The following is a 21,219-nucleotide window of genomic DNA, read 5'->3' as shown; positions in this document are numbered from 1 at the left end:
AAGCAGATATCTTTTCATATTATTTCAGTAGCCAGGGCTATAAAAATACTAATATATAAGGTGTGTATGTGTGTGTGTGTATGTGCATGAAAGGTAGGGGACAGAGGTGGCATAGATAAATTTGTATTTTTTGACACTATCTTCTTTCTCCTTGTACCTATCTACTTATACTTGCTTACTCTAGAGCACTAGAATTATTTAAACTCCAAGTTCAATGGCATGTTTCCCTGACATCTCTTTTATTTCTTTGCCTCTTGCTTTGGCCTGGCCAGCTATGTCTCCATGCATGTGGTTCTTCCCATCTGACCTCTTACCTGTAACTTTCCACTTGTGATGACAAATGACCCTCCTCTCTCACTGACGGGGACCAAGTGAGGTATAATACGAAATATGGTCAGGCTGCAAATCCTTAACTAGTCTAGCAGAAAAGGTGTTATTTATTTCGGCATACCAGATAGTTCAGCTTATAAAAGTTATAAAATCAAAAGTGAAAGACTCCCTAAATGTTTAATTTTTAGGTAGCTTACTAATTAGCAAACTACACGTTAATATACTATTTTAGTCTTTTCACCAGCAACCTAAGTAGTTAAAAGGTTGAAACGAACACATACTCAATAGAGCTTACCTCCATGAGTAGAGGTCTCTGTCCTATGGCTGCCATACCCTGAAGGGCATTTACTTCAGCTACAAGAACCCTATGAAGAAGCTGGATAATTAGGAAAAGAAAGAAAAATAAGACATTTCAGACACTGGTAGAACAATAACACCTAGCAATTATCATAAACTGCCCTAAAGGGAAAGGCGTCAGATACCTTTATATATAATCTAACTAGAGCAACGTCCACTTTCCAGGCCAAAATATTAAGTATCCCTTTTCAAGAAGTTAGTGTGATACATTAAGATTTATTTCAGGGATATTTTACAAAAACCATAGTCCTTCCTATAAACTAGTAAACCAATGTCTCTATCAGAAAGAAAACCTGTATGGTTCTATTTGTTTCTGATGACTTAAGGTCTGAGCCACTTGACACTGCAGATATGTACTTTAAAGCAACCCTCACCTTGACATTGCAGACTGTCTGTCCCCGTAAATTCTTGTGTTCACAGTTAGCAATAACTTGTTCAATCTGGGTCCGATCAAAAAAATCCAACTGCAAAGGCTCAGGGATCTCCTGACTGAAGTCAATCGAGTCAAGAATATTTAGAATTTTTCGACGTACTAGAAATAACAAAAAGTAATTTGATTTTACTTGGGACATCGAAAGGAAGGGCAAACCATCATATTCAGTTGATTTTCAAAGATAGTGCTATTTTCAGAAACAGCATAAAATAGTCAAGAAACTGAAAACTGTATTGGAATCTAAATTTGATTTGATTTCTGATACATCCATTAACAAAAATATTTTCTTTCCTGTTGTATAATCCTTTTATAAAACAATTTTCAGGTGGCAAATAATCCTTTATATAGCTTTTCTATACCAGTTCAGAGTTTGCAGGCACAGGCATAATAATCCCTTGAAGTTTTAAGCAATTTACTGTATGTCTATAAAATAAATTGATTACAAATTCAAAGGGGATTACCTTTCGTAGCAGCGTCAAAGTGAAGGAACCCAGAAAGAGACCTGTTTTCATCTTCCATTCCTCCTTCACCATCTGTTGGAACATCAATAATACCGAATCAGAAAAAGAAGAACATACTCTTAAAACTACATTTATTTGGAAATAACTAACACAAGGTATTTTATTTGTAGGTCATTGTTTCTGCATCAAACAGCCCTGTGCAAATGGATAATTAAAATGCAAAGATTGACGAGGACTTACTACCAACATTCATCTAATTCTTTCTGTCCCTATGGAATCCACTTCACTATTGTAAAGAGAATAATCTTTTTTCTCAAAAACGGCAAGATCCAATCATGCCAATGAGATGATTTTAAAAGTTTATACTTAATTTGCATGAATACATATTGAAATAGCTTAGGTCATGCTGGCTTAGTATGACAAACTCCACTGACAATTCTGTATGTAATACCGGTATGACTATAGTGTCATGTGGATGCTTAAAATAATAATAAATGTCAATCATAAGATGAGTTAAAATTTTTGTGTTTTAAGAAAAAAAAATTCTAAAAGTGAGAAGATAGTTTTGGTTTATAGTCACATACTAAGCACAAGCTTCACATTTGTGTTTGTCTTCACAACAACTAGTCACCAGCACAATAAAACAAATACCAATAATCACCTGAGTATGGTTTCACTGGCATGTCATCCAGTAAGAGGTGTAGGAGCCTCTGGGTATGTGACCGCTGACGATTCAGAGAGGTTACCCTTAGTTCTATTGAGGCAGTTTTCATAAGCCATGACATCTGGTTCAGCATAGATATTTCATATTCTAGAATTTAAACATGCAAATTTTGTTTCCCAGAGTAATAACACAGTATCAAAACAGACTTAAATTCTGTAATTCAACAGATATTTCCCATGTAACAAAGTCAATAATTTATGAAACTCAGCAACATAAAATTTCTCATCTGTAAAATTACAAGAGAAAAAAAAAGATACCAAGGAAGAAAAAATAAGCTAGTATAAATCTATGAAAGATGAGCTAAAGTAAATGAAGAGTAAAAGAGAATCAAGTTTTCATTACTGATTTTAATTTCACAAAGATCCTGAGTCTATCGTTTTTTGACACTGATATATAAAACAATATTTTAAAGTAATTTTCAAATACATAACTCAAAAACTATCAGTTTGGTTTTGATTTCACAAAACAAATACTTAAGAAAAATTAAACTTAAATTGCATGATTTTATAATACCTCAATTAAGGATGTGGTTTAACATTTAATTAAGGCTGAGAATCACTTATACAGTAGTTTTTATTTTTATTTATTTATGTTTTTTTGTTGAGACAAGGTCTCACTCTATTGCCCAGGCTGTACTTTAACTCCTGGCCTCAGTGATCCTCCTATCTCAGCCTACCTAAGCACTGGGATTACAGGCGTGAGCCATCATGCCTGGTCCCACAATAAGAGTTTTCTAATCCAATACTATTTTAATACGCTTGACATTGAAACCCTAAACTGTGATAGTATAAACATAAAATTAACCAAATAACAGTAATACTAATAATAATTTCAGGCAAAGCTAAATGAAGTTTTATAAAACACATACCATAATAGGTAAGATGTTAATTTTTATTTTTAATTAGTTAGGTGTAAAAAGAGGGTTTCTAAAAGCTTCTTATATAAACAAAATCACAGAACTAAAAATAAGACACTTATGAAAATAAAGTGAAAAACCTCTTGCCATTAGATAGCTCTCAGAGGTCTAACACCATTATGCTAAAAGGTAAATTAGATGCTGACAATTACTAGTAATAGAAATTTGTTTATGGCATGTGTGAGCCCCAATTTCCTAAAACATAAAGATGATACAAGCTAAACTTTTAAAAAAACTCAACAGACCAAGACTGTCTGAATATAATTTGAATTCAGAAAACTGTTAAAAGTTGGTCAAAAAGAAAATAAAGTAGAATCTTGATAACACTTCATTAGCCTGGAATAATTGTTAGTCATGTCAATAAACTAAGTTTAAACTGTTTTCTACCATAATTAGTTTTCAACTTTTCATTTTAAGACCTGAATTGGTTTCAATACAAACACAAGAAACGAAAGTATATCAGGATATTTTTTTTCTTTTAAACAGCCTGGGAAGAGAAAATCAGAAATCTCTGTAAAACAATTTTCATTCAAAACCTTTAAATTCCCATTAATTTTCTTATCCCTTCAACACAATCTTTAAATTTTATTTGCCGTAAGAGAATCAAATTCCATCCTTGACAGGCTATATTTAAATAAGTTTTTGCCAGCAGTTAAAATATCTTGCTTTTTTGAGCAGAAATTACAAAAGGAACCTAAAATAACAAAAAAGCTGAAGTATCTGAATTAGAACAGAATTCCCCCAAATATTGTATAAATAAAATAACTTAACATGGAATTACAAATGTGTTCTTATAATAAGTGAAAATAATGGCCTACCTTTGTTAGAAAATGGTAGATATTGCAACTGGGAAAATAAGAAATCCTGGCTGGTTCTCAAGTACCTCATAGTAGGGCCAGACGTATCAGAGCATGCACATAACTGATATATGACCTAAAGTATTAAAGTAAGAAAAATCCCTAAATCAGTCTTTCTGTGTTATACATATTAAGGTAACAAAATATGAACTGAGACCTACTAAGTGAAAAACTAGGGCCCATCAACAACTCAAGCAAAATGAACAAACAGATGCACAAAACAGAAGCTCAGAGTTACGAACAGTCCTTGGCAGCCTAGCTCAAGAAAAATACACTGAAATATGATTGAGTGTTGATGACATTACTACAGAACTATTATTAATATACTTATGAATACATACACATATAGTTAATTAGTAAATTTTAGTATTTTAGCTTAATTATCAGTAGCAGGCCGGGCCTGGTGGCTCACGCCTGTAATCCCAAAACTTTGGGAGGCCGAGGTGGGCAGATTACTTGAGGTCAGGAGTTTGAGACCAGTTTGCTCAACATGGTGAAACTCCATCTCTACAAACATACAAAAATTAGCCAGGCATGGTGGCATGTGCCTGTAGTCCCAACTACTCGGGAGGCTGAGGCAGAAGAATCACTTGAACTCAGGAGGTGGAGGTTGCAGTGAGCCAAGATCACGCTACTGCACTCCAGCCTGGTGACAGAGCAAGACCCTGTCTCAAAAAAAAAGGAAAGAAAAAAAAAATTAGTAGTAGTAAATTACTTGGAAATAACTTCTGAGAACCATACGAGTTATATCTCAACCTCAGGAAGATTAAAATTACCGAAACCAAAGCAAATGCAGAAATTACAAAGAAGATCCATCAATTCCACTAAATAACAATAAACTGAATAAAAATTTAACAAAAGAATAGATAAGAGAAAAAAGTTCTTATATTAAATATAAGAAAAAGTTACTAATTCTAATGTATATAAAGATCTCCATTACAGATATGAATAACATAAATATCTAAGTAGGTCAAAGGGTAAAAGACATTTTATGTGAGAAAAATAAAAGTAGCCCATAATCAAAAATGTCCATCTGTTTTCAGGAATTAAAAAAAAAAAAAAATCAAGATGATAATAGGTAGGTACCATATTATAAACCAGCAAATTTTTTTTTTTTTTTTTTTTTTTTTTGAGTCAGGGTCTCATTCTGTCACCCAGGTTGGAGTACAGTGGTGCAATCACAGCTCACTGCAGCCTCGACCTCCTGGGCTCAAGGGATCCTCCCAGCTCAGCCTCCCAAGTAGCTGGGACTACAGTAATTGCATACCGCCATGCGTGGCTAATATGAACATTTATTAGATGTTTTCCATGTACCAGGCACTTTAGACATCTTTATTCTGAGCACTGTTAGTACCTAGTATAATTGTTATGACTACTTGTGAATTAAAATCTAAAGTCAAACACTTCATAGCCTTTGACCCGACAGTCAATCTTCATTATTTTCAGATTCCATATTTACAAATTCACCTAACATGCTAAAATTTATTTATAATCCCCAAATCGATACTTGCAGTGCTTCCATGGTCCTTCATGTGCAGGAGGTAGAATAGCTACAAACTGCAGTCACCCAACTCTCATGCTCTCAAATGAAGCAATGCTTTTCCTGTTCCAGCTATCATACTATAAAAAGTGTCCTTTAAATGGTCTATTTAGTGCCACAGTTTTTGCATTTTTGTGCTTGTTGATTTTGCTGTTTAAAACAGCCCCCAAACATAGTGCTGAAATGCTGCCTCGTGTTCCTAAGTGCAAAAAGGCTGTGATATGCCTTTCAGATAAAATACTACATTAGATACATTTCGTTGAGGCTGAGTTATAGTGCTGTTGGCTATGAGTTTAATGTTAATGAATCAACTACATGAAGTAAGGTGTCTTTAAACAGAAACACACATAAAACATGATTATGAATTCATCAGTTGACAAGAATGTTGGAACCAGAAGCTTGTAGGAATCCTAGCCTGTATTTTCCACAGGGGCAATGAATTCACCAATTCAATGTTCACAATGACTTTATAAAACACAACTACTGTGAATATAACAAGAACTGACTATGAACCCTTGTCTGGAAATATATTCTCTTTTTTTTTTTTTTTTTTTTTTTTTGAGATGCAGTCTCGTTCTGTCACCCAGGCTGGAGTGCAGTGGCATGATCTCGGCTCACTGCAAGCTCCACTTTCTGGGTTCATGCCATTCTCCCGCCTCAGCCTCCGAAGTAGCTGGGACTACAGGTGCCTCAGAAGTAGCTGGGACTACAGGTACCCACCACCACTCCTGGCTAGTTTTTTGTTTTTGTATTTTTAGCAGAGATAGAGTTTCACCGTGTTAGCCAGGATGGTCCTGATCTCCTGACCTCGTGATCCGCCCGTCTCAGGCTCCCATAGTGCTGGGATTACAGGTGTGAGCCACTATACCCGCCTGGAAATATATTCTTAAGAAAAATATAAAACAACCAAAGATAATTTATTTATTTACAACCTTGCCTCAGTCTCCCAAGTAGCTGGGATTACAGGCACATGCCACAATGCCTGGCTGATTTTTGTTCGTTAGAGCTGAGTAAAAAAAAAAAAACTGGAAACAACCTGAATGTAATTCACATTGTTGCAGCAAAGAAAGTTTATACAGAGAGGAGTAAAAAGGGCACAAAATTTCATGTACACTAAATACAACTATAAACAATGTATATACACAGAGAGAGAGAAGACAAGGGAAAGAGTAAGCAGTTCTGCTACAGATGTACATTGACCTTTCAAACAGTTTTGATACTGTTTTGATATTCTATAAACAAACAAAAACTTAAAAAGCTAATACTGAACTTCTCAAAACAAAATCAGTTAGGTGTATTACTGAGCAAGTTAAAACACAAGAAGATACTCTAACATGTGGAAGAAATAATACTATTAGAAGAGAAATGCCGGGCACAGAGAATCACGCCTGTAATCTCAGCACTTTGGGAGGCCGAGGCAGGCGGATCACCTGAGGCAAGGAGTTTGAGACCACCCTGGTCAACATGGGGAAACCCCATCTCCACTAAAAATACAAAAATTAGCCGTGTGTGGTGGCCCGGGGACGCCTGTAATCCCAGCTACTTGGGAGACTGAGGTATCAGAATCACTTGAACCTGGGAGACTGAGGTTGCAGTGAGCCAAGACCATACCACTGCAATCCAGCCTAGGTGACAGAGCAAGACTCTGTCCTCCAACATTCCCCCCCACCAAAAAAAGAAGAAGAGGAGGACACAAAAAGTGAGTTCAAAAAGCACTACCAGCCATTTTACTAAGATGTGGCCTATATCCTTCCTGGTTTCCAAGACCAGGTAGAAGAAATCTCCGTTCTTAAAGAAAAGAGGGCAAAGGCACCAGGCCTGGTCTCAGCTTCTTCACCCAGAAGCCTTTGTGTTGCACGACAAGGAAGGTATCAATAAGGACCATTTCCCTTTCCTACAATCAGATTTATTTAAACTAACAAGCTCTTCTTACTTACAGGTTTAAATTTTTTTTCTGAAGCAGGGTGAAGCACAAACATATAGGTAAAAGCAGTATATTTAGTTATAAATGGAGCAGTGCTTTCTGTAAACAATGCAGATCTTGACTCATCAGGTCTAAAGCGGGGCCTGAGATTCTGCACTAATAAGCTCCTAGGAGATAATGCTGATGATACTGGTCTCTGGGCCATATTTGAGTAGCAAGGTCACAGAGCATATGTTATGGTCAGGCGCGGTGGTGCACGCCTGTAATCCCAGCACCCTGGGAGGCTGAGGTGGGTGGATCGCCTAAGGTCAGGAGTTCGAGACCAGCCTGGACAACATGTTAAAGCCCTGTCTCTACTAAAAATACAAAATTAGCCAGGCATGATGGCACATGCCTGTAATCCCAGCTACTTGGGAGGCTGAGGCAGGAGAATCGCTTGAACCTGGGAGGTGGAGGTTGCGGACAGCTGAGATCGCACCACTGCACTCCAGCCTGGGCAATAGAGTGAGACTCCATCTCAAAAAACAGTAACAGCAACAACAACAAAAAACCAGAGAGTATGTTATAAACTGGTAGACTGCTGGTATGGACACGTTTTCCTTGGCCAGTACAGTGTTCTAAAAATTAGAACAACTTTCACAAAAATTCAGATTTCCAAATCCTTTTAAAAATTAATAAATATAAATAAAAATAAAAATTCAGACAATCTGGCCCAACAAATCCTGCACTCTGGCATGGTAAAATAAGCCAGAGTTTAGTAGGAAGGCATGTGCTCTCCAGTCGCCAGATTCTCCCTTCCTCCTGGCTCCCTTCTTAACTGGACCCTGGCTTCATTCATTTACTTTACCTGCCATTAGCCTAGGTGTTAAGCTTATCAATTGTTTCTACTTATATATCAAATTCTGTAAATCTGTGCTAATACGTACATCAAATTTGTTCTCCCATTAAGGAAGAATTAATTTTGATTTATAAGAAAACCTAGCTACAGTACTTACAGTGAAGGGATGTTTGGACAGAGGACAGAAAAGATAGCAAAGAATTACAAAAAGAAAAGCAGGAGATTAACAAAGAAAAACCCAACACTAAGAGGTTAGTCATGCATTTCTTTTTTTTTTTTTTTTTTTTTTTGAGACAGGATCTTGCTCTGTCACCCAGGCTGGAGTGCAGTGGTGTGATCTTGGCTCACTGCAAGCTCCACCTACCGGGTTCACGCCATTCTCCCACCTCAGCCTCCCAAGTAGCTGGGACTACAGGTGCCTGCCACCACGCCCGGCTAATTTTTGTATTTTTAGTAGAGGCGGGGTTTTACCGTGTTAACCAGGATGGTCTCAATCTCCTGACCTCATGATCTGCCATTTCTTATCATAAAAATGTAAATTTAGGGTAACACTTAAATTGAGAAATTAGTCACAGCTTATAAAGCCTAGTTCTTTTTTTTTTTTTTTTGAGACAGAGTTTCGCTCTTGTTGCCCAGGCTGGAGTGCAGTGGCATGATCTAGGTTCACTGCAACCTCTGCCTCCCAGGTACAAGCAATTGTCCTGCCTCAGCCTCCTGAGGAGCTGGGATTACAGGCATCCACAACCACGCCCGGCTAATTTTTTTGTATTTTTAGTAGAGATGGGGTTTCATCATGTTGGCCAGGCTGGTCTTGAACTCCTAACCTCAGGTGATCTGCCCACCTTAGCCTCCCAAAGTGCTGGGATTACAAGCGTGAGTCATTGCGCCCGGCCAAGCCTAGTTCTTAAAACACTTATAAAATGAATAAAACAATAAATAAACAAAAATGAACAAGCAAAATGAAAGTTCTCATTATAGTTTACTTATTTATTTATTTTTATTTTTTTGAGACAGTCTTACTTTGCCACCCAGCTGGAGTGCAGTGGCATGATCTCGGCTCACTGCAACCTCTACCTTCTGGGTTCAAGTAATTCTCATACCCTAGCCTCCCAAGTAGCTGGGATTACAGGCACATGCCACCACGCCCAGCTAATTTTTATATTTTTAGCAGAGACAAGGTTTTGCCATGTTTCCCAGGCTGGTCGCCAACTCCTGGCCTCAAGTGATCCAGACCACCTCAGCCTCCCAAAGTGCTGGATTATGGGCATGAGCCACCGCGCCCAAGCCCAGCCCTCATTATAGTTTAAATCTTAATCTGACATTCTACCACCTAACATAGTTGTATATAGGACTTCTTAATTTACTTAGTTATTAAAAAGTGCTTTCTGGCCAGGCACGGTGGCTCATGCCTCTAATCCCAGCACTTTGGGAGGCCGAGGCAGGTGGATCACAAGGTCAAGAGATCGAGACCATTCTGGCCAACATGATGAAACCCTGTCTCTACTAAAAATACAAAAATTGCTGGGCATGGTGGTGCATACCTGTAGTCCCAGTTACTTGGGAGGCTGAGGCAGGAGAGTCGCTTGAGCCTGGGAGGTTGCAGTGAGTTGAGATCGTGCCACTGTACTCCAGCCTGGGTGACAGAACGAGACTCTGTATCAAAAAAAAAAAAAAGTGCTTTCCCAGCCTGGGCAACGTGGCAAAACACCATCTCTACTAAAAACACAAAAATTAGTCAGGCATGGTGGGACACACATATAGTACCAGCTACCTGGAAGGCTGAGGTAGAGGATCATCTGATCCAGGGGAGGTTGAGGCTACGATGAGCTGTGATCACACCACTGCACTCCAGCCTGGGTGACAGTGAGACCCCATCTTAAAAAAAAAGGTGCTTTCACTTACATTCTCATTGAAGTCTCTCAACAGTCCATTTCAGATTGAAAAACTCAGACTCAGAGACATTTCATGCCATGCCCAAGGTGACTTTGCCTGTCATGGGGCAGAGATGGGAACCAGAGGTCTTCTGACCCATCAGAAGGAGCTACTTTAAACACAGCACTGTTGAAAAGTTTCTAAACTGCTGGTAAAAATCCATCACAAAAATCTATTTCCTCCATTTTTCAAGTGATTAACATAAGATTTGGATCTATAAGATCTTGGGGTTTGTGCTTTATGGATTTTATCCACAAATGAAAGACAGGTCAAACTGCTAAATGAACTCATTTCAACTAAGTCCTACTGTTATACTGTCATATTTGTGGTGTACTCATGTACCTGGTCAAGTTTCTTCTATTAAGTACCACAAAACCCAGTTTTCTGTGTACCTGATAACATAGCTCAGCCAGTTGAGGAGATTCTCGCACTGCCACTGGGCCTGTTCTCCCTTCCGTTCCTTTCTCCAAGATGTTTAGGATGGCGTGAAGGCATGTCCGAGGGCAACCTAACACTCCTACATTAAACCAAAAAGAAATTCAACTTTTCTTTTAGAATTTCTGCATTAAAATCTTAGATTGCCTTTTCAAAAGTTAAATTCTGTAAATATACGCTGTACTGTAAACACTCTTTCAAATACTGATACGGAAAATTGATAAAGGCTGATTCTCTATAGCTCAGTTTGTCCAGTTTGTTCTAAGCCCTAAAGACTGACCCATCCATCACCTTACCTTTCATACACTTTTTCTTTGAATGAATTATCCCATGAGCCCAGAATGCAATAAATGACCCCTGGGATACACAAATATGGATGGAAAGAAATGCCTTTATGTCTTAGGCTATACCTGGATCTTGTAGATTTGTAGTACTGACAGGTTTCTTCAATTCAAAGCCCAACAAGTAGAGAGCAAGATTGGGTGGATTGCATTCCAGAGAGGTAATGAGAAGATTCAAGATGTGGATTCTTGTTTCATAACGAATTGCAACTAATTTCTTTTCAAGATCTGACCCTTAATGCAGAAATCACAAAACAATGGAAAAATAACATAAGTCAAATAAAAAATACAAAACTTGTATTCCAAATCTCCATGTTTTCTTTAGATCATTTGCCTGATTATCTATCACATTCGTTTCAGATTTATTTAAAGAGAATCCTAAAAACCTTATAAATTTACAAGATGAGTACCCTTTATCTGAAATGTATGGGACTAGAAGTGCTTCAGATTTCAGATTTTTTGAATTTTAGAATATTTGCATTATACAGGTTGAGCATCCCTAATCCAAAAATTCAAAATCCAAAATGAACCAATGAGCATTTCCTTTGACAGTCAAGTCTGTGGTGCTCAAAAGGTTTCAGATTTTATTCTGAACTTTGTATTCTCAACCTGTATTCTAGCAAATTCTCAATTTCTCTTACACCATCACTAAACAGTTAACAATTACAAATGCTTTCTTTAAATTAAGCATATATAAAAAGTAAAAGAATGCATGTATGCACATTAATCTAACGCATACCCTCTTCCAGACGTACAAATTCTTCTGCATCTTCACAATCCAAACACTCCACAAATCCAGCCATTAGTTTCTGACTTATACTCTGAAGTAACATGAAGGTAAAAAATGACAAATTACTACAGGTTTCTAAATATTAGAAAAACTGTGATTGATATATGTATAAACATTCATCCATAAAGAAAAATAGGCAAATCTGCTTAGGTATTTACATTTTAGTTACATTTTTAATAGAAAACTCAGTTCCTTAAGTTGCCATAATTTAGCTCTCCATACAAATAATTAAAGAAACAAAAGTTTTATAAATTTATTGATTTCAAAACTTGCTTCCTAATTTTCCTTCCCAAAGAATCAAGCTAGTTAAAAAAAAAATCACATGAAACTGCTGTTTACTGAGCTCTTCATTATACAGTCAATGTTTTGAGATCTTAACTAAAACGTAAAATAAAATTTTCATCTTCTCTCTTTAGAAATGTATTACTTATCACTCGTTTTCTATTTCTGAGCTGATTTTGCCTTTAATAATCTAGGAGGATGTTAAATCAGTAATAATAATTTACACCAAAATCAACCAAAAAAAATCAGCACATCAAAAACCTATAGCATCCCCTGATTATCACATGGTTTCATAAACCTCATCCGTAAGCCACAGATGAGATTTACATTTATAGTGGTTCTCATGATGGGTGGTACCACCACTCCAAAGGGAACTTAGAAATAAGTGGAGTCATTTAAGTAATCACAACTAGAGGTTACTACTGACAGATAGTAGTATCTAGGGATACTAAAGGTACTAGATGTGAGGGACTATAACACAAAAGAAGATCTATGCCATCAACATGCCAGAAAAGTCCTTATTTCAAAATAGGGACTCTATGAAGGACTACACAACAAAATCCTTCAACGAGGCCAGGCACGGTGGCTCACGCCTGTAATCCCAGCACTTTGGGAGGCCGAGGTGGGAACACTGCTTGAGCTCTAGAATTCAAGACCAGCCTGGGCAACATGGTAAAATCTTGTCTCTACAAAAAAATACAAAAAAACTAGCTGGGTGTGGTGGCATGCGCCTGTAGGATCGCTTGAGCCTGGGGGCAGAGGCTGCAGTGAGCTGAGATTGTGCCACTGCACTCCAGCCTGGGTGACAGAGCGAGTTCCTGTATCAAAAGAAGAAAAATAAAAATTCTTCAACTAGCTAAAACAGTGACTGCCAACATAAAAACAATGGGATGAAATGTTCATAAAGAAAAAAAGCAGATTCAGCAATTGTAGGTATTCAGTGAACAGAACTATTATAAAATGAATAAAAAGAGGAACTCCTAAAAACACTCTGCAGTGTTATCAAATGAAGTGACACACAGGTGGATCACAAGAAAACCAGTGAAGTAGACAACTTAAAACAACGAGATATTCAGAACTGCAGAGGCTCACTTAGAACACAGGCAACTGACAGGTCGGGAGCAGTAAACAAACAAGTTACAGCAAACCTAATAATTTTAAACGTGCCTAGAGTAGCAGTGGTTGTGTTAGGCTATACAGTCACATACTATAATATATGCAGTAACACTGCGAATAGCATCATCTTCAAAGATAAGTTATAGCCAAGTTTGTGGGTAGGTTTTCACCCATCCTATAGAAATATACTTACTCTTAATGAATTTTTCCACAACCAAGAATATGATACCTCTATAGACACTATAACTTTCATATATAGTCAAAATGCACAATGCACCAAAAAATAACAATAGCAACAAAATCAGTTACCTGGTCATGTGTGAAATCTCCAACCAACTTTATCTGAATATTAGAGTTGCAAGAGATACAACAGAGGATCTTGGCACTTTCAAAAGCCAATTCTGGATTAGTATTGCCATGATACAAGTATCTTTAAAAAAAGAAAACATTTGAGGAACAGCGATAAAATTTTTGGTGTCTCACTATTCCCAATAAAGAAAATGTAGAACCAGGGCTTCCCCTGCCCATACAGCACTTTGAGGTAAATTAGAAAAAGTTGTCCCCTTCTAAACAGATGCAGTCTGTTAGGGGTCGAATCATGTCCTTGGCCCCAAAATCCTTATGTAAAGTCTGGCTAACCCAGTGACCTTATTTGAAAGTAGGGTCTTTGCATACATAGTCAAAGTTCAGACGAGGTCATTAAGGAGGGCCCTAATAAAATATGACTGGTGTCCTCATAAAAAGGGTAAATTCAGACACAAACATACACACACAGGGAAAATGCCATGCGGCACTGAAAGCAGAGATTGGGGTGATGCTTCTACGAGCCATGGCATATTAAACCACCAGAAAGCTCAAGTTTTCTGTGCCAAGTTTGCTTCCTGTCCAGCCCCATCCTCCAAACACCTAGTTTCCCTACAGGAGACAGACAATATTGTCATTTTCGACTTAGAGATTTCGGTTGGGCACGGTGGCTCACACCTGTAATCCTGTAATCCCACCACTTTGGGAGGCTGAGGTGGGCAGATTGCTTGAGGTCAGAAGTTTGAGACCAGACTGGCCAATATGGTGAAAGCCCATCTCTACTAAAAATACAAAAATTAGCTGGGTGTGGAGGTGCACATCTATAGTCCCAGCTACCTGGGAGGCTGAGGTGGGAGAATCACCTGAGCCTGGGAGGCGAAGATTACAGTGAGCCAAGATTGCAGCACTGCACTCCAGTCTGGGTGACAGAGCGAAATTCTGTCTCCAAAAAAAAAAAAAAAAAAAAAAAAAAAAGACTTGGATTTTTAGAACATGGAAGAAATTGTAAGGTTCAGAGTAATTAATATCAGGGTAGCTAGAGAAGGCAAGAGTAAAATGAGGCCAGGCGCGGTGGCTCACGCTTATAATCCCAGCACTTTGGGAGGCTGAGGCTGGCGGATCATGAGGTCAGGAGTTCGAGACCAGGCTGACCAACATGGTGAAACCCCGTCTCTACTAAAAATACAAAAATTAGCCGAGCATGGTGGTGCTCACCTGTAATCCCAGCTACTCAGGAGGCTGAGGCAGGAGAATCACTTCAACTCAGGAGGCAGAGGTTGCAGTGAGCTGAGATCATGCTACTGCACTCCAGCCTGGGCGACAGAGCGAGACTCTGTCTCAAAAAAAAAAGTAAAATGAGGCAAAAAGAAAAAAAAGTAATGCACTAGATATCTAACCAGATTTGAAAATCAAAGCTAGAATGTCTATATCTGTTTATTTCATTTCTCTACCTACAAAGGTAACTTACCTGGCAATGTTTACCACATTATCTGCCTTCTTAGTTCTGGGATTAATTCCCTGCAAAAGCTGTTCTAAAGGAGAGACTATTAGAGCCAGTTGACTTTCTCTTAGAAGGTCCATAAAAAGATTTTCCTTTTGCAGAGTAAGATTGAGAAGTGCAAGGCAATGCTGTACTGCTTTCTCCAGGTGTTTTTTCCCTATCAACCAAAAATAAAGTTAGAAAGTTCTAAATTTATCTTAAAAACTCACAGTCAATTCTTGGGAAAACAAGACAAATGACAAGTTTTAGATTTTCAAATCTAGAGATTTAGACTCTTGTTTCCAACTTTCAGCAGCAAAACCTAGAGACTTAAGCTCTCATTGTTTCAAACTTTCAATTCCAACTTCACAAAACCATTCATCTAGGCAAGTTACTGTTATTTTGCAATCCAGAATACTTCCATGGAATGGATTCTCAAGTCACTTCTCCTTTATCTTTTCCCTTATTGTTTAGAGCAATGGTTCTCAATGGGGTGACTGAGCCCCAAGGGACATTTGACAATGTCTGGAGGCACTTCTAGTTATCATAACTGGAAATGTGCTACTGGCATCCAGCTTACAATACACAGGACATCATCCACAACAAAGAATTATTCAGCTCAAACTGTCAATGGTGCCAAAATTGAGAAACTCTGATCTAAAGTAAGACAAAATCATTGTGGAAAATAAAGCAGAAAACAGAAACAAGGATCACCCATAATCTTACTGACCAAATTTAAAACTGTGGCCTGATTTTTCTTACAGTTTCTTACCTGTATATTCTGACTATACAGTTATTGTTCATATGTTTAGAATCTCTTTTCTCATTTTGATCATACCCACATTAAGTAAAGGTAATATAGCATCATGGTAAAAAGCATGAGCTCTGGAGCCAAACTGACTAGGTTCAAATCCCAGTTCCCACATTTGCTAGGGAAAGCCAGTGTAACTTCTTTGTATTTCAGCTTCTTTATTTTTTAAATGAAAATAATAAGATCTAACATATTTTTGAATAGATTGAATGCATTAATATATGCGATGTGCTTTTAAAAGAGCCAAATACATAGTAAGCACTCAATAAATAATAATTAGTGGTAATAATAACAAGTAAAATGTATTGACCACTATGTATCAGGCACTATAGTAAATGCTTTTAAAAATATTATGGGGAGGGAGGGGGGGCAATGGACAAAAAAGTATTTTAAAGTTGGGGATGTTAAAGATGTTAAAATGATAGAAAGATCATTTCACTTACAAAAGACCCTGCAGTGAAACACAGTTACACTGAGAATCTCTCTGTACTTTAGTCTGTTTTTACTTACAATACACTCTCGTTTAAATGATTCATTGAAAACACCACTTCAGATACAGAGAGAGAATCTTACAGGGAAAAATGACCTCAAGAGATCATCTATTTCAAATTCTCAGTTTACAAAAGATGAAAACATCAAAACTGTTTGCAAGACATGAAGACTTTTAAGTATATACCAGGAAAGGGGGCATAGGTGTCAAGCTGCTTAACTCCTTCTTCCAGTAAACTGAGAGCAAGCTCCAACATTGGTGACTCATTCAGCAGATGATACATCAGACTAAATCCAGGTGGCTTATAGGCTATGATTTCTTCTCCTAAATAGAACATAACATTTTCCAAGAGATGATGGGTTAGTATTTTTGTCACACCCTTGATTTATATGAAATGTATGAGACTTATAAATTAGATGGCATCTAAATAGATAAAGGCAAGTTTCAATTTAGAAACACAACAGTAATTCTCCTAAGGGTGAATCTGCATGAAGCAATTAGTCAACTATTCTGTTAACTCATTAAAGAAACTGTAATGCAGTGTTCTTGATCTTCCATTCAATAATTTTTTCTCTTGAACAGAAAAATTAAAATGATCAAAACAATGAAACAAAAGATTAAATTCTAATTTAAAAGTATAATTTTAAATTTATGTATCACATAGTCATAATTTATAAATTATAAATAATTGATACCTTATTTGAAAGTGACAGAATTAAATTACCTTGTAGTTCCACAAACTGGTCTACAAAATCTTCAAGCTGAGGCTCATAATCTCTGAGCAATTTATAAAACACCTCCAAAACCACCTCAGCAACTTCCCACTATAGAAAGATACAAATATGTCAACAACAATAAAACAGACCAAGGTGGTGGCCTTGCAAGGCTTTTCCCTCTTTCCCCTTCTTTTGCCAGTAAATGAGTGAAGTTTCTTATCTACTTTATTCACTTAGGCTAAGCAATATAGAAATCCCAATTCATGTTGCTTTATTTTGCTAAAAGATAATGAATTGGCTCATTTTCAAGGTAAAATATTTTGAATTCATTATTCTTAAAGATATATTTTTATAGGAGATGTTTGGAATTCATTAATACATTGACAACATTTAGTATCTAGTCATATTCAATTTATAATTAAACATCAAATTTGGACACTTTTCAAGTGCCAAATATTTCACATTTTCTCTAAGATGCTCGGCTGCATGGAAACTGAGAAATCATCTCATCTAAACTCCTTATAAGTGAAGCAAGTGAAGCTCAAAGCAGTGAATGAATTCCCCAAGACCATAAAGTCTGGCAGCAAACAGGCTGAAAGTCGAGCCCAGGCCTTCTCGTTCTTAGACCAGGGTTCCATCCATGGCTATAGTCAAAGAAGGTAAGAAGACACAATCACTGGTAGGCTTGCCCCAAATAATCCCATTATTGCCTTCTTGTTCAAAATGTATTTAAAAGCTATGTACCAGTAAAGAAAAATACCTGTGCCAAAAAAATTATATACAACCGCATAGCCAGTAAAATTAAAACTTTGCTTAAAAACTCCACTACATAGAATTTTAATAAGACTGTGCTGGTCATTGTAGACAGGGTGGTTTTTTGAATTACTATTTTAAAATTATTATTTCCACTGCACATTAATTGTATCAAGGCTGAGTTAAAAAATGGGACTATAAAGTGACTTTTTCATTATTTTTATATTATTCACTGTTTTGCACTTTCCAAAATGTTCAAAAAAATTTATTTAAATAAAAAAGGCATATTACCACATAATAATGGATTTAGGACTGGTAAACATACTGATTGCCTCTAACACCTTGTTATTTATCTCAATCCAAAGCACTGTTTGTGTGAGCAGCTAGTGTCCTAAAATAGTCATATAAATTCGATCTTAAGAACACTTTCAAGTAAAACAAATTCACAACATTGAGGGAAAATTTTTTAGAGTAAGTAGGGGTGGAACTGAAATGAATGGCAGCTAGGGAAAAGCAGCAACACTTGAAGTGTGGCTCTGCATGGGTGAAAAGTGATGGCATCTGGAGAGAATATGGCTGACTAATGCTCTAAACACTCAGATCACAATGATCTTTTTAAGAAAAAGCATGTAAGACATTTAAAACAACTGTAAAAAAAGTACCAGAACATTCTGATGAAATGAGTGCTGTAATTATCAGCACTCATTATTCATCTGAAATGACTTTATTCATGAGGCATGGTTGCTGTGATTGTTTTCTTCCCATCAGGAAATATATGTCAACAAGGTAGTTCTAGAGCTTAAGTAAAATTTATACTCCATCTCAGTGTTCATTTTTACAACCTGGCAAGCCAAAATGCTAATGCAATTGACAAAAAAAAGAACTTCAATTATTTGTGTCTAAATATCAAAAACAAGCTATATCCAATGACAGGTCAGTGAAGAAACTATGCTAGATACAAGTAATAGGTTTTATGCAGTCACTAAAAAGACTATTTTCTTTTCTTTTTTTTTTTTTGAGACAGAGTCTTGCTCTGTCACCCAGGCTGGAATGCAGTGGTGTGGTCTCGGCTCACTGCCAGCTCCGCATCCCGGGTTCACACCATTCTCCTGCCTCAGTTTCCTGAGTAGCTGAGACTACAGGCGCCCGCCACCATTCCCGGCTAATTTTTTTGTATTTTTAGTAGAGACAGGGTTTCACCGTGTTAGCCAGGATGGTATTGATCTCCTGACCTTGTGATCCACCCGCCTTGGCCTCCCAAAGTGCTGGGATTACAGGTGTGAGCCACCGCACCCAGCCTAAAAAGACTATTTTCAAAGAATATCCTAGGATATGAAAAAAAATCCCCATGATGCTAAGTGGACAAAAAAGAAACACAAAGTAATATAACTAATTATCTCAAATGTTAATTAAGTGTACAGGCATTAAAAAAAAGACTAAAAGTAGTTATTCTTCCCTTGGCAACAAAATTAAGGATGGTATCATTTCTTCATATACATATATACACACACACACATATATATACACACACACATACATATAAATATATATATATATATATTTTTTTTTTTCAGATGGAGTCTCGCTCTGCCGCCCAGGCTGGAGTGCAGTGGCGTGATCTCGGCTCACTGCAACCTCTGCCTCCCTGGTTGAAGCAATTATCCTGCCTCAGCCTCCCAAGTGGCTGGGATTACAGCTGTGCGCCACCATGCCTAGCTAATTTTTGTATTTTTGTAGAGACAGCATTTCACCAGTTTGGTCAGGCTGGTCTGGAACTCCTGACCTCAAGTGATCTACCCGTCTCGGTCTCTCAAAGTGCTGGAATTACAGGCGTAAGCCACTGTACCTGGCCTTTTTCTTATATTTTTTGTATTTTCCTAATTTCTCCAAATTTGCATTAACTAAATTATGTTTATCATCATTAATACAACACAAAAAAACCCAACAGGGTCAAAAACAGCCAACTACCAAAATAAAGCAGAAATGTTCCTATAAGATACAACCAAGAGTATTATTTAAGGTTAATAAACAGTATTATAGACTAACGTGAATTACATCAGAACCTAGAAGAGTCTCTTACATAGCTTAGTGGTTATGAGCTTGGATCTGGAATCAGAGTCCTAGGTTCAAATCCTGGTCCTGGACCTTAGGCAAGTTCCTTAACCTTGCTAAGCCTCCATCTGTAAAACGGGAATATTAAATAGTACCTGCCTCATGGTAATATTGGAATTATATAAAATGATATATATAAGCTCACTGGTTAGTGTCTTGCAACCAGAGCAAATGTGTCATAAAGATCAGTGCTCTCTCAGCCTCTATCCATGGCAGACATGCCTAATGGATTACAATACTCCTTCCCCCTAAGCCAATACTCCACAATCCAGTGCCACTAATCAATAGAAACTGGTGTGCAAGTTTAAACTTATTTCAATCCCTAACCTAAACCATTCCAATTAGCAGTAGTAGTGTGTTTCCAACAAATGTGACATTTTTTGTTCCATTTCAGTCAAAAAGGATCTGAATATGAACTCCTATCGATTAGATTAATGATGACTAATGTCAGTGCTTGGGTTTTCATGATCAAATTTATTTTTTAGTGCACATAAACTAATCAGACCATAGATATTTCAAAATAAAGACTGTGAATTTTACCCCCTTTCAAAAGCTAACATGAATTTAGCACCGTATACTTCTGATAAAAGAAAAGCAGGAAATGCATAAGGAGATAAAAGTTTTTCTCTGAACGTAACCTTTTCAGCTGCTCTCCGGTAAGCTCTCGTACGGAATCGTAGAAACACAGAGTCTCTAAGGAACTGCAAATAAGGGTCAAAGCCAGGGGGCCGCAGTCCAGCACCCAAATTAGAAGGAAATGAGCTCTCCACCAGGGTACTAATGAGCTGGCAAAAGGCCCGAGTCAACGGGTACTCTTCACACCGGGATTCTATTTCATTTAGTTCAACCTTCCAAATAAAAAGAAAGAAAACTTGGTAATAAAAACTATTAGCTATGAAGTGCAGAGTATTATGCAGACATTAACTTATTAATAGTGCTAACTCACACCAAAAGACATAACAGATATTTCTGTTTTTTATTTAGAGGAAAAGATAAAAAAGTATTACATGAATCCAGATGAGTCAGATGGAAGAACTCCAAATTCCCACTTATTGTCCCCAAACTTGAATTAAAAACAGAAATCTTTAAAGTTTCTTTTAAAAGAGAGGGAGAATTAGAGAGAAAAGAAAACAATTCTCATTTCAGGTTGACTCAAGTAATCAAATTAAATTGAGTTAAAATCAAGAACTTTCCATTTGGATGGCTGCCATGTAACATCCTTTTCTAACTCTCAAACACTAAATATTTTGGTTCCTTTTATTAAAAGTTTCATCTCTA

At 37.1% G+C, this 21,219-nt stretch overlaps 1 protein-coding gene across 4 annotated transcripts in view; it reads right to left on the bottom strand.

Moving 5' to 3' along the window:
- Positions 1–21,219, bottom strand: part of NUP205 (nucleoporin 205) — a 92,247-nt gene that overhangs the window by 32,056 nt on the left and 38,972 nt on the right. For 3 of the 4 annotated variants that reach the window (XM_005550859.5, XM_065542603.2, XM_005550860.5), the window contains exons 15-27: positions 20,580–20,789; positions 17,085–17,184; positions 16,547–16,684; positions 15,048–15,237; positions 13,586–13,706; positions 11,828–11,909; positions 11,158–11,322; positions 10,705–10,829; positions 4,040–4,154; positions 2,243–2,392; positions 1,582–1,653; positions 1,062–1,219; positions 626–706 (exon numbers count right to left, since the gene is read on the bottom strand). In XM_005550859.5, coding sequence (XP_005550916.3) covers positions 626–706; positions 1,062–1,219; positions 1,582–1,653; positions 2,243–2,392; positions 4,040–4,154; positions 10,705–10,829; positions 11,158–11,322; positions 11,828–11,909; positions 13,586–13,706; positions 15,048–15,237; positions 16,547–16,684; positions 17,085–17,184; positions 20,580–20,789 — 1,707 coding nt within the window. Of the gene's footprint in view, positions 1–625; positions 707–1,061; positions 1,220–1,581; positions 1,654–2,242; positions 2,393–4,039; positions 4,155–10,704; positions 10,830–11,157; positions 11,323–11,827; positions 11,910–13,585; positions 13,707–15,047; positions 15,238–16,546; positions 16,685–17,084; positions 17,185–19,909; positions 20,005–20,579; positions 20,790–21,219 lie in introns of those variants that run through there. The other variant, XM_074036049.1, reaches the window with a different exon arrangement.

This window comes from Macaca fascicularis, chromosome 3 (genome assembly GCF_037993035.2).
Source record: "Macaca fascicularis isolate 582-1 chromosome 3, T2T-MFA8v1.1".
NCBI lineage: Eukaryota > Metazoa > Chordata > Mammalia > Primates > Cercopithecidae > Macaca > Macaca fascicularis.
The sequence above is the reverse complement of the archived record's forward strand: the minus strand, read 5'-3'. Positions and strand labels throughout refer to the sequence as shown.